Genomic DNA, 13,444 nt, shown 5'->3' on the forward strand with positions numbered 1-13,444 from the left:
AAGTGTCTGACGAGGAGAGTTCGTGTTTCCAACGAAACTAAAATTGCCGCCTGCGTTTCAGGTCCTGCTTCTTCAACGCTGCTGCAGCTTCCCTCCTTCTTTACTCCCAGACCCGGTTGGGATTGTTCATTATCTGTCACACTGTGAACATACATTTGTAGGAACACGGCAGCTGTTATCTTACCGTAAAACAACCATCCGAACAAACACAGACGTGTTTTATTGTTGCAGATTGAGCAGGCTCTACTGCACTTTTCCTTCACCCACCGCAATTAACCACTCAAATTAGTGATGACCAGAAGAACAATATTTCATATTGTTTAGAGCTTCTGAAAGCAAGTTGAGGAAATCTTCAAATTTTTTGCGGAAAGTCCTGAAAAAAAAAGCAGTTTATTCTCATTCTCTCATTATATCCAGTTTGTCAAAGTAAAAGTTGTTTTCCTGTGGTGTCGCAAAGCCTCTCTGGAGGGGATCCTCATAAACCCATAAACTGTTTATCACAATCAAACTTGTCTAGTGTGATAAAGACAATGGATTGTGCCGGAAGCTAAACTGCTTGATAAAAAAAAAAGTGGGTTGCTTTGGTGATAGCCGTGGCAAAATGTCTGATGTTTAAACTCAAACATGACAAACAAGACTTACGGCGGTGTGTTGTAAGTTTATTGTGGGATTTGTTTAATTGAGTGAATAAACTGAGCTGAACAACTGAGACAGGTATAGATTAGTTCGGACATTTGTGCCCCCGCTTTAGATTATTAACAAGTTCAGGAGGGCTTCTAAACTCAGACCAAAGCTTGAGGAAAACCTTCCAGCAAGTGGAAAATGTCCTTTTGAATTGGATATCCTCATGTAAGACACACAGTATCTACTGTTGAAACAATGGGGTACAATTGTACAATTCCGAAATGAAAATCCCATAACCAGGACAACAAAAGAGCGGCTTCAGAAGCCATCTGTGAATGTCAAATATTGGACCAATGCAATGGAACATTTTTGGAAAGAACTAAAAATATTTGTCTACCAATGCTGCTCATCCAGCCTACCTGAAATGGAGAAGATCTGGAGAAAAGAATGATGGGAAATGTTCCCAAAATGACATAGCAAGCTAGTTTAGCAGGGTTTCCCCCCCCAGTAAAATACAAGCCTGGCAGGCCACCAGGCTTTACTTGCACCCTGACCAGGCTAAGCATTGTTTACGGATTTTATATTTTTTATTGTTTGACTTTTATTTTTTTTTTCCATTTTTTTCTCCGAAGAGATTTTGCGGCGCTAGTGGCTCGTATTTTTTGTACAGTAGGCAGACAGGAAGGAGGGTGAGGAGAGGGGGGAAGACATGCGGCAAAGGTCGTCGGGACCGGGAGTCGAACCCGCGACGTCCGCGTCGAGGACTAAGGCCACCAAACGTGGGGCGTGCTAACCCCGTGCGCCACCACAGCACGCCCCATTGTTTGACTTTTTAAAGAATTTATAGTTGGGGTTTAGATATTTTTAGTAATGTCTTCCAATAACACATAATTACCTGGTAATATTTTCAAATTTTCTGTCAACATTAAACTTTTTTTGTTTTTTAACTCAGAAACACGGTAGGCCGTAAGACGACTGCCCTACAGCGCCCCCTACCGCTGGACTTAGCAGGTTTTCTGTAATTGATGCCAAAGGCAAAAACTGCAAAAACATTGTCATCATGAGACAAAGTTCTTTGGGATAAAACTAACATAACGAATTTAGGGGAAAAAGCAGCAAAGTACACTGCAAAAAGTCCCCTTTCAAAAAGAAGAGAAAAAAAGTTTAAAAAAATAGGGTATAATTTTATTAAAATAAGAAATATTATCTGCCAACAGAACAAGAAATTTTATTTTGTCAAGATTTTCCAAAACAAGAAAAAATATCTAACCAAGATGAACCTACAAATATCTTAAAGTTTGTGTATTTTTACTTAGAACAAGCCAATTTTACTTGTAAGATATATTATCTTATTTTAAGAAAAATATTCTGAAGTAAAGAAAATGTTACTTGACATTGAATTTCTTGAAACATCTAAAACTACCGTAGTTTACTTTTATTGTTACGAAGGATTAAAATATATATTTTGTCATTGCATATTTTACTCAAGGTCCTGGAACAAGAGATGTCATCGGCTTGTCGGACTGAAGACACGAGTTCAATTATTTTTAACATCTTCATTATGTTTAAGTTTCACATAGACACAACAAAACAAGACTACTGGTCAGGATTTAAAGGCCGGATGGGCATCTGATTCTGAAACAATTCTGTGAAAAGACAGAACAATGAAGATATTACTCATCTGCCGCATAAGATGCCATAAGAGTCAAGCAAATCAAACTGTCCAATGCAAAAAAAAATTGGAATTAGACATCAACAATATTAATACAGGAGCTAATGAACTTCTTCCAATCAGCCATAGCCTTTTATATGTGGAAGTCTTGTCTCATTTATGCATGGCGTTTTCCAGACATCTGTCAGCAGCACAGAGAGGACTGGCCACACACACACCTGCTGAAAAGTGTAGCAGCACACTATGATGACCATCACACTATCAGTCCTCCTTTCCGAAGATCAGGACAGACACGGTTCCAATGGCCAGTAGGGAGTTGGTTTCACGATCACCACAGAGCTGAAAAGTGGTCTTGTGTGACTGAAGTTCTTGGGTCATCTGCTAATTGCACAGACAGAAAAACAATCACAAAACAAACCAGGGACTGTTTTAGGGTCCCTGGTTTTAGGGACTGTAGTCAGTGTAATGATGAATAAGTATCATAAATTTCTTACCTCAAGAACGTGAAGGACAGCGTCATTCGCAACTCCCAAAGTTTTTTTGTAGATGGTGCAATAAGTGATGGAGACGTGTCTGGCAAAGGCTTCGCCGTGGCAGTGGCTTGGATTACTTGAAAAATAAAACAAGTCTTATTTTAGTTCATTTGCTCAAATACAATAATCAAGCTTTTATATCTCACTGAGAATACCAAGTACAAAAACACTTAAAATAAGAAAAATATTCCAACATAAAAACCTCTTGGTGAGAAAAATGATCTTGTCAGAAAGAAAACCTTCATTTAAGATAATTAATCTTGCTAAGATTTGAATTTTTGCAGTGCAGAATGCAGAACCGGTGGAGAACCGCTGCTGTGAATTACTGACATCAAAAATGACATCATGTGCTGCTCAAAGGTTTTTTCGTGCAACTGTCATGGAAAACACACACACACACACACACACACACACACACAAAACTGGTTTTCAAAGCTATGATCCACATGTTGCAATCTGTCACTGAGAGCATTTCTCTGGGCGCTAAGCACACATGCAGACGACGGCGCTCTGGTAATTGTTGTTGTACCTGCGCAGAAGAACAAAAGGTTAAAGGTTCTTTTTTTTTTTTTTCACAGAAAATTTCCCATCAGCAACTTTCCTTCTTGCTGACGGAGTAAAACTGACATGTGAGCATTTTCGATTGCCAAAACAAAATGAAGAAAACAAAAAACTAAAAAAGTATGCAAAAAAAAAAAAAAAACTGAAATTCCTGGCAGCTCTTTATTACTGCCCCCTCATCCCGCCCCCTGCCTGTTTCCAGGCTTTGGAGGCTGTTTAATACGAAGCTCAGCGCATTGTTCTGGCAGGGCAGCTTTGTGTATAATGACATCTGACAGCGGTGGAGACGAACTGAAGAAGCACGTCTGTCTCTCTATAAGTATTTACAAAACCTAACTCTGGGGAACCGCATTCCATTTCTGGAAATGCCATCGTGAGCGAGTCGCCGTGAACAACCACATGGATCCAACTATTACTTTGAAATACCTAGAAAAAAAAGGGGGACGGGGGGAAATGGGGGTGCACTAGCCTCTCCCTGCCCCCCTAAAATTGGAACAATTTGAAAATGGGTGGTGTAGAAGTGAAGAATGTCAATGAGAACTGCTCTAAGAGGTACAGTTACAGGGAGCGCTCCATTAGAGCTGCTGGCTCCACTCACTCTGGCTGTTGTTCTGCTTTGGCAGCCGTCCAACACTGGAGGGATTTGGGCTCTGCTGTGCTTTATAAACTCAGCCTTAAAAGTAAAATGTAAGTATGTTAAGGCCCGGTGTGTTGCTCAGTTTTTTTCTCTTTCGTTCTTTCTGAATAATAGTGAGAATCTCTCTCAAAAGTAGAGATTTGAGGCCGCGGCTTATACGGCGAGCAGAAACGCTCGACCATTTCGAAATTTAGGCCTTCTCAGTCTTCAACTTTCATGTTTGAAATGAAGTCTGAAGTAAGTTTGTTGGAATGGAGTGCCAGCTGGATGAGGCAGAGAGGAGAGGAGAGGGAGGGAGGGGGTCGGACGGTAAGGTTAGTAAAACTCCTCGGCTCTTGTTTTGACTCCTCTCTAATCTCTCTAATTGGTATTTGGGGTCCAAAGACCCCTGAGAGCTGCCGGATCTTTTGAAGTAAAAGTGTCGTGATGTGACAGGGTCAGAAGAAAAAGGGCCTTGCGAATCGCTGGACGGGTTTTGTTTCTTGTGCTCCGTCCTGCTGCTCTCGGCCCTCAGGACCCAAACCGGTCCAAGCGGGCTTCACCTACAGCGCCGCTAACCTTGGAGATTGTTCACTCGGCATCCCTCGGTTGCTCTTTTCCCAAATCCTCGGGGTTGGCGTTCTAATCGAGAAGGAGGAAATACCCTTCAGCAAATCCTGGAGGCACTTCTGCGTGTTTTCGCTTGTTCAAATTGGGCAGTAGAGGAAACGGTTGTAAAAAAAAAAAAAAAAAAAAATCCCCACAAAACTAAAAAAAAAAAAAATATAGGAGTAAAGTTTACTTTTCACATAACTTGCCCTCAACTACTTTACCATCCATCCGTCTGTCTGTCTGTAAAACAGCTCAAGCTCCATGTCCCACCACCTGTGTCCACACTGTTGATTATTCACATCCTGACTGATAAATTGTAAAAGTAGCTGAAATTGTTTGACACTGTGCTAAATAGACCTGTACAGCCAAATATCACGTAGGGAGTTCCTCAAGGTTGTAACCTCGGGACCCTTCTCATAACATCTTTGTGACTACCCCTAAAAACCCCCCCCCCAAAAAAACATTTCCATTTGCTCTTGCCTACTTTTAAAATTGGTCATTTTTCATTGAGAAATGAAAAATAAGAAAATACTTATTCTTATTTTTGAAACGTTTTCATTTTAATCTGTTTGACATGTTTTTTCTTGTATGTTGTTTTTAACTTCTTTGTACAATCACTTTGAATTGTCTCTGGCTGAAAGGTGCTAAGTAAATAAAGTCGCCTTGCCTCTTCCGTATATTACATTGCTGTGTCACCAACTTACCATAGTCCACCTCTGACTCTGCAACAACTTTCACATTGGATAGAAATAATTGTTGTTGTTGCTATCAATGCAAATTTGACTCAGTAAGGCTAAAGACAACTAACTAACTAACTAACTAACTAACTAACTAACTAACTAACTAACTAACTAACTAACTAACTAACTAACTAACTAACTAACTCCGCATCGTTTCAGGAGCAAGTCAGTGTGAGTAACTTGCGTCACAGACCACAATAGGTGACGATTGACTCGCAGCGGACCAATCAGCCGCGGTTGTTCCTAAACGAAGTCAACGCTGTAGCTGCAACTCCCGCATTAGAGACTTGGAGGCTGGAGCTACTGTGGGTCAGCGGGCCGTCTTTGGAAAGCAAAACTCGAGATAAGTGTTCCGGAATCGTCGTGCTGATCTAGACCTGGACAATTATTATTATTTTTTCGTCCCCAGTGTATTCCCGAAAACGGGACCCCCCCCACCCCTCCTTTTTTTTCTTTTAAATTACTGAACCGAAACTAAGGATATGCTTCATGCTTCAACTTTGAAAGCTTCCCAACCTGAAATATGGTTCTAACTGTGCAGCTTTGCACTTTATTGCGGCGCCTCGCTGCCGTTAAGCCACCGGCTGTGACGGGATGAGAAGCGATCCGCCTTATTCTGGGTAGACTTTACGATGGAGACGTTCTTATGCAGTTAGTTTTACACGCTTGGACGAAATCAAGCTGTTGCCATCATTAATGGAGCGGGTTCTACTTCTGATATGCTGCGAGTTGATCATAGCCATCGGTTCCTGTGGCGGATCTCCGAACCATAACCATCGCCCCGTGTGCTGGAAAGCCATCCTCGGATGTCAGGGAGAAGCCGAGTGCCGTTACGCGTACGACCAGTACCTCCACGCCTGCGCGTCCGTTATCAGCGGCGTGCGCAGGAAGTGTCCCAGCCACTGCATCTCATCTCTCATCCAGCTCAACCTGACCCGGCACGGCCCGGATCTGGAGGACTGCGACTGCGCCGCGGACCCGGTGTGCCGGAGCACCCAGCGAGCCATCGACCCTTGCATGCCGCGGACCAGCACCATGGGCTGCACCGAGGCGCGGCTGCAGTGCGAGACGGACCCGGCGTGCAGCTCGGCGATGGCGGATTACCTGCTCCACTGCCGGAAGCTTTTTGGGGGCCAGAGGTGCTCGGAGAGCTGCCGCAAAATGATCGCCAAAATGCGCTCCATGCCGAGGGCGCAGCAGCTCGACGCCTGCGTCTGCGACGGCACCGACAGGAACATCTGCGAGTACATCAAGGAGAGGATGAAGACTCTGTGCGCGGAGTCCGGCGACAGGTTCGCGGGCAGCGGATTCGGGGACTCCGAGGAGGACACGGAGGAAGATGATATTTACCAGGATTATTATGTGGAGAACTCCGGCAGCTCTCCAGCTTATCAAACACATCTGAAAACTTTGACCTTCATGATGGCTGTCGCAGGATTCATCTGAAGGACTGTTATCTGTTACAGTTTTTCTTTTTTTAAATTATGTGGTAAAATGACATTAGACCATGGCCAGTCCAAGGAATATGGGGGCCCTGAGTGGAACTCCATTTGGGATCCCCAGTGCAGCTAACCCCACATACCCTAGAAAGGTAGGGAGGAAGGCAGAGTTTATAGTTAAAGGGGTAAAGGTCACCGAAATGCAACTCCAGTTCAGACACAGGCAGAAAAAAAAAGAATCTTGCATTAAATATGATCCAGTTAACGGTACTTTTAAGCTACAAACGATATCATTTGGAATGCAGAAATGTTGTTCATACAATTGAATCAGATTTTAAAAGTAGATAAAATTCATGGTTTTGAGTTGCTAACAGTAGTTAGCACCAAAGTTAGTAGCAATTTCAATTTAGCATACTCCGAGTGTTACTTTACAAAGGGTGATAAAGGTCATATTCATTGTATTCTGTGCAATAAGAGCGTTTACCTAAATACTACTAAAGTCAGCAGCAGTTTATTCTATACTTTTGACTCAATCTAATTGTAAGATTGAAAATAGTAATAAAGAAATGCCACAGGTGAAACAGTTAAATGTGTAATAATCAGGATGCTAAATTATTTTTGCAGCGGCTGAAATAATAATTGCTTTTTCTGCTTTAAATAAAAGTGATATCTTGTTGTACATTTTGTACAACCTGTGGCGTTTTTATTTTACTTTTGAGAGTAAAGTCCAATTCTCTTAGGACCTCCAGGCCAGCAGAGGGCCCTAAGCGGTCAAAACGTTTGCTTGTACCTTGGGCTTTCTCTGAAGTATCATCTGAAAATTAGACTTAAGAGCATTTTTTATGCCCGCGTGTTAAACTGCACACTTTACATCAGTGTATATTTTGTTGAAACGACACAATATCATTAAAAAAAAAGGTTTTATAAGAGTTTTTTTATATATATATATATATATATGAACGAGTTGCACTGTATAGCAAGGTGAGAACCACCTTTGTACAGCCGTGTGTGTTTCACAGATGAAGAAAGTTTGTGTTGTCTCTACGTGCCTAAAGTTCCAGAGTAAGCCGTCGCTTCCCTTTGAGAGAAACCAAAGTTACATGAGTTTCAACCCCAGGGCAGATTCTGACATCTGCTGTAGGAAGCTCTTAGACTGATGCACTTGTCTCTGTAAACATGGATGTTTGTAGAAGACAGAAGTGTTAATTCCAGACGATTGCATGTTCAAACAGACCAAAGAAAGGATAAATCACACTGCTGGGGGATTTGGAGCCAAAAAAAAAGAGAGAAGTCGCTCGGTTGGCTAGTTTTGTCTTCACTGCCTGTTTGTTTTAAGACTTCAAATGCACAAAGCGTGGACAAAAAATATATGCTTGTAATTTGATGAGGGATTTTATGTACCTGTTAAGAACACAGACCCATGAATGTAAAACTATACTGAATAAAGTGATTTTAAATGTAATTTCTGCCTCACACAAGTTATTTTTTATGGGAAGGAAAGATTTTTGTTCTTTATTGGAGCTGTGTGATCATTTTTAATAACATTTCTGAGTAGCATTTTGTCAAAGTGGGGGCAAAATGTCCCCATGGCAAACGAGACAAAACAAAAACAAAGCAGCACCCCCTGCTGGTAGATATATTTTGGTGTCATATAGCTATATTTCACTACAGTAGACTTTTTACAGTCATTTTAAATCATTTGATATCAGCGAGTTCCAAATAAGTTCTATGAAATGACTAAAACTGCAGTAAGATGAAACAGCAAAAATGAGTAACAGCCCCTACTGGTAAATATTGTTTATTGGAGTTTCAAGTCATGTTTTCCTGTGCAAAAGATCAGAAGAACAGAAACATTTATCATAATTTTTTTAACTGATTTAAAAAAACAAGATCAATATACAAGACTGGTCCAATCTTGAAAATTGTATTAAAATTCAATTTACAATGAAGATTGACCAAAACTATACAGGTGCTAAAAGGCCCAAAATAACCAGAATTTACTGGAGCTACATGACATTATTGTCAGTGAAGAAAGAAACAAGTGTGTTTTATTTATTTTCCAAGCCTATTTTCTGTTATTAATTTAAGTTTTCTCGGAAATATGGAACATTGTTGCTTGAACACATTTACAGCTTTTTAGATTATAGTTTTGCAGACTTTTCAGACGTCTCCAACAGGCATGCCTGTGGTTCATGTGGAGCCAGCTCTCTGAGATTTCTAAAAAAAAAAAAAAGAGAGAGAAAAACTTTGCCCCCTCCTTCACTTGTGATAATGGGTCTTAAAACCATCGGTGGCAGCTATTCTCCTTTGCTAGGGGGGGAAAAAAAAGATCTTTTCTCCGACCCATTGGTCGGACGAAAAGTCGAGTGGCACCTCTTTTATGCAGATGCAAAACACACAATGGGGCAGCAGCACAATGTCGGGGCACTTCATTCACCCTGTTCCTCTGTCACCCTTCACATGGAGAGGGGGAAGAGAGAAGACAGCTGTCCCAATAGAAGACGGAGGAGGAGAGCAGAAGAGAAGAGAGTTCAGATCTGCTGATGCTCCATGCACAGCTTCTCGTTTGTTTTGGTTAACAGTTAGTTTAGCAGAATAATACTTAGAGGTCTTCCTCAGTTTAACACATAAGTGACGAAATAGTATTCCTACTTTGTTGTACAAAGTGACTTAAAACATCATAAGTTGTTGTGGGCTTAAATTTTTGTAAGGATTGCACGCTGCGTCACAATTTCTTGGTGTTTTCCTGCGACAAAACAAAACAAAACAGGTTTTGTTCTAATCTGGACATTAATACGTGCAATTTATTTGGATTATTTTTTTTTTTTTCCAAATTAACTTTTGTTCACTCCATGTAGTGTTTTCAGAATGAGGATCAATTCTCACCCAACAGAATTCTAAGCCAAATCAATCAAAGAACAGGTCACACCGTCAGTTTCACTTCTAGTTTCAAGCATCCAGCATGTCGAGGTGAGCAAAGCATCCCATACTGCTATGTAGAAGTAGATAATTATGTAAATATGGGGTGATTACTGTGATATTTGAGTCATGATTTCATAGTGGTGGTGTACATATGTTCTGTGGGAGTGTTGCAGAACTCAAGAAGGTATTTTTTTTCTTATGTAATGCAGACATAATCATTTTTTGTGCTTAAATGAACACATTTTCATATAAAAAAAATTAAGCAAAAATGTTTGCAAATGTTTATCACTGTAGGTTTTGTTGACAAGGTCCCTGCTTGAAAATACTGAGTTAGCACAAAGAGCTTTAAAAGAATTTCCGTCATCAAGTGATTTGACTGTATTTATTATGTTTGCGTTATGCACATTAAATGTGATGTATAATATTCACAATCATAACACCAACACAAGGCTTTGCTGTCTATTAATCTGTCAAAATCTCAAATAGTAGCCCAATATACATAGATCAAGTAGTTTCTAATTTAATACAAATCAAAATAAAATAAACAACTAAGTCTGTTGCACGGAAAACGCCGCTTAGTCGTGACAAGAGGATAAACTATTTGGTTACTGCATTACACGAGCTAATGCCAGCTGACTTTGTCTTTAAAATCTACACATATGGTTTTGCTTAAAAAGCTTTAGCCCATTTATAAGCCCTCGCATTTAATGAAAAGAAAACAAATGACCAAATTGACCTAAAGCAAAGTGAGCTGAAAAAAACAAAACAGTGGCCCACAGTAATTACAGGTTGGTGGGGTGGTGGAGTAGAGGGGTATTGAGGCTGAGAGGGGTTGGAGGTGGGGGTCATGTTTTATAGAGGTGGGAAAGGTGGAGGAAGGGGCTGATTTATGAAGGAAACGTAGTGATGGGGGGGGAAGGGTTGGATGTTGGAGGGGGTTTAAGCCCTGTTGAATGATGATTCAGCGAAAGGATATCCAGCCAGCCAATCAGGTGGCTTTCGGTGGCTATGCTGGACAGAGGTTGTCCTCCTCTGTTCGCCTCCCGCTGTCCAATTGAAGACCGAGTGCCTAACGAGTGAGAGAGGGAGCACAAAACAGAGCTGACAGGACGCATAGCTTCGTTTCCACGGTGCTCGGCCGGCTGTGCGGAGTAATCTGCCGTGGCAGTCCGATAAAACACGCTGTCGGAGACCTGGGGAGGAAGAAAGGGGCGACTCCAGCTGTGCCCAGGCACTTCTGAGTGCAGGGGATCACACTCACACTCTCTAAGGGGAAAATGTCCCAGACCAATTTGCTTTCTCAAAATAAGAATAAGACCAGTAAATAAGTCTTATTTTGAAAAAATAAAAGAAGTTTTTTTCCCCCCGCAAGAATTGCAATAATTTTGGGACAAGGGATAAGATAAACGTTTAGTTTATCTCATTTTGTTTTTGTAGTTACAAATTCCTTTACTGTTTTCAATGGTGTGCAATGCACTATGTTTAATCTGAATGTTAACTTTATCAATATTTAACTTTCTCAGCAACTTTAAAAACAAACTGTTGCAAATTTATTAGATTTAAGCACTTGTACGTGACATTAAGTCTCTGAAATGAATGCTGGTCATGTAGAAAATCTATCTCCTATTTTATGGAGAACAATTAAACTAAAACATAACCCCCCCCCCCTTCTGATCTATTCTGGATTCTTAGATTCTTTTTTTTTTACTTCCTATTGAGCTTTTAGTCAATGTAAATATTAGTAAAAAGAGAAGTAAGCAGTCTATTAAAGGGACAGAAGGTTCATTATTTTGCGAGGCTCCTCTGTTGCGGCCTGGACAAAGAACAAAACTTTCTTAGACTAAGATAATGGCTTCAGGTTGGGTTGCTGCGCAGCGTGAATGGGATCTCCTTAAAGCTCAACTTTTACTCCATTATACTGACATCCTAAAGGTCAGAGGCCGTCTGCAAGCCCCCTCAGCTCCCCTCCCCTCCCTGTAGTGGTTATTTAAGTATGTATTCACTCCTCACATCTCACCACAACATCCACACATGTTTTTGGGATTGTTGCCTTCTCTACCTAAGTGATAACACCAGATGATGTGCTGGGAAGACATGAAGTTCAGTTTCATGCAGAAGTATTCACCCGTCGGACTTTCTTTATGGCTTTGTCATGTTACAACAGCAAAGCACAGATGCTCTCTGTCCAGTCTGAGCTTGAGCTGTTCTGAAAAATTTCAGTCTATGGATATGGTAAGTTGGTTACGCAATTAACCCAAATTAGGTTTTACGAAATGCTACCTTGGGCGTCTCAATAAATGAAACTAAACAGATTAGATTTTTTGTGAAAAAAGGAAGAACAGTCCAATCCATATCAATGTATAATAAATAGTAAATTGCCTCCAAAACGCTTTATACCACACAGGACGCTGTGAAGCGCTTTTTGTATAAAGCGTTTTGTCAAAACGCTTTACTACGCTACAAAACGCTTTGAGCAAGGACACAGCATCTTGTGACCCACCGTTACCTTGGAATAAATCATACACCAGCACAAAGCCTTACATAACGATGAAATGGGACAAAAGCAATGGATTGTTTTTCCCTTTTCCACAAAAAGTCTAATCTGTTTAGTTTCATTTATTAAGACGCCCAAGGCAATATTTTGTAAAACCTACCTTGGGTTAATTGCGTACCAACTTACCATATCTGTAGGCTACTGTATTCTCAATTGTATTTGAGTCTGGGTCTTTTTAACACATGAATGTGTTTTGATCTATTCCATGTTACTGTAGCTCTGAGCATATTCTCTTTTGAAGAAGTCTAGTCTCAAGTCCATTGCAGCATATAAGAGGTTTTCTTCCATCCGACTTCATTGTTCCAGCTGAAAGCCTTAGATCTTGTTTTATAACACCGATTTAAATTTCTCTGTCTTGAACCCATCAGCTGTGTTCCTTGGTCTTTGTAAGACTGCTTGTGAAGTAATGAGCTTTTTAGAAATCTCTAAGACCAAAGTAAACTGAATTATGTATAGTTATTATTTCTGAACAAATGCCACGTTTGCAGGACTGCATACATCTATGTAGTGGCCTCTCACTACTGCCAGACTTTGTCTCTGCTTGCCCTCCACGGTCAATGACGACGAGAGGATATCTGGTGATATATTCAGTGTTTCTGACAAATGACAAAATAAAAAAAATAAAAAAAATCAACCAAAAATAATCAAAACTCAAAAGTGACAGGAAAGCGAATGTGGCAGCCGTTCATTATATCAGACTGCTGCTACTGTAATAGTTTTAGATTACAGATTACCGATTAATGTTTCATGATTATGTTTGAAAAGCAACATAAAAAAAGGTTTTTCCGACAGCGACTGACCCCTCACCTCTGTGCTCACTGTGTGAAAAGGCAGATGGAGAATTAAAGACAATTGATGGTACAGGTTAAACATCTCCTGTGAGTCATTTCCTCTCCATGAAAAGCCATCAGAAACACATAAATCATGTAACTTGGAGGGAAATAGATGAACTAATCTTCTATCCAATAGAAAATTAAGAGTTCGAAACTGAAACAAAATTCATAAATCATCTTATGTGCCATCCAGACGAGCTAGTGGTTCAGAATCTGTTCATCCAAGTGGATTGAAATACGCTTGAACAAATGTATTTCATTTTATGTGAAGTTGCACATTTGTTCATCACAACGTGGCAGTGATAAGCTGTGACTAAATCAAAAGGATTTCATTTTGT

General features: G+C 40.5%; 1 protein-coding gene and 1 long non-coding RNA gene across 2 annotated transcripts; one reads left to right on the forward strand and one right to left on the reverse strand.

Annotated features, from left to right (window-relative positions):
- Positions 1 to 1,934: 1,934 nt before the first annotated feature.
- Positions 1,935 to 5,107, reverse strand: LOC111609409. Its single transcript, XR_002753115.1, has 3 exons — positions 3,359 to 5,107; positions 2,791 to 2,905; positions 1,935 to 2,677 (listed from the first exon to the last, which is right to left on the reverse strand). It is a non-coding gene; the product is annotated as an uncharacterized LOC111609409 (long non-coding RNA).
- Positions 5,108 to 5,466: 359 nt separating this feature from the next.
- LOC102222463 (growth arrest-specific protein 1-like) lies at positions 5,467 to 8,259 on the forward strand. The gene has a single exon (XM_023337739.1). The coding sequence runs from the start codon at positions 6,055 to 6,057 to the stop codon at positions 6,802 to 6,804; it is 750 nt and encodes a 249-aa protein (XP_023193507.1). The 5' UTR covers positions 5,467 to 6,054; the 3' UTR covers positions 6,805 to 8,259.
- The last annotated feature ends 5,185 nt before the right edge of the window (positions 8,260 to 13,444 follow it).

This window comes from Xiphophorus maculatus, chromosome 8, assembly GCF_002775205.1.
Source record: "Xiphophorus maculatus strain JP 163 A chromosome 8, X_maculatus-5.0-male, whole genome shotgun sequence".
Taxonomy (NCBI): domain Eukaryota; kingdom Metazoa; phylum Chordata; class Actinopteri; order Cyprinodontiformes; family Poeciliidae; genus Xiphophorus; species Xiphophorus maculatus.

What these genes read in the sequence shown, in the direction of transcription:
- LOC102222463 (XM_023337739.1), top strand. Translation starts at nt 6,055, where the DNA reads ATGGAGCGGGTTCTACTTCTGATATGCTGCGAGTTGATCATAGCCATC.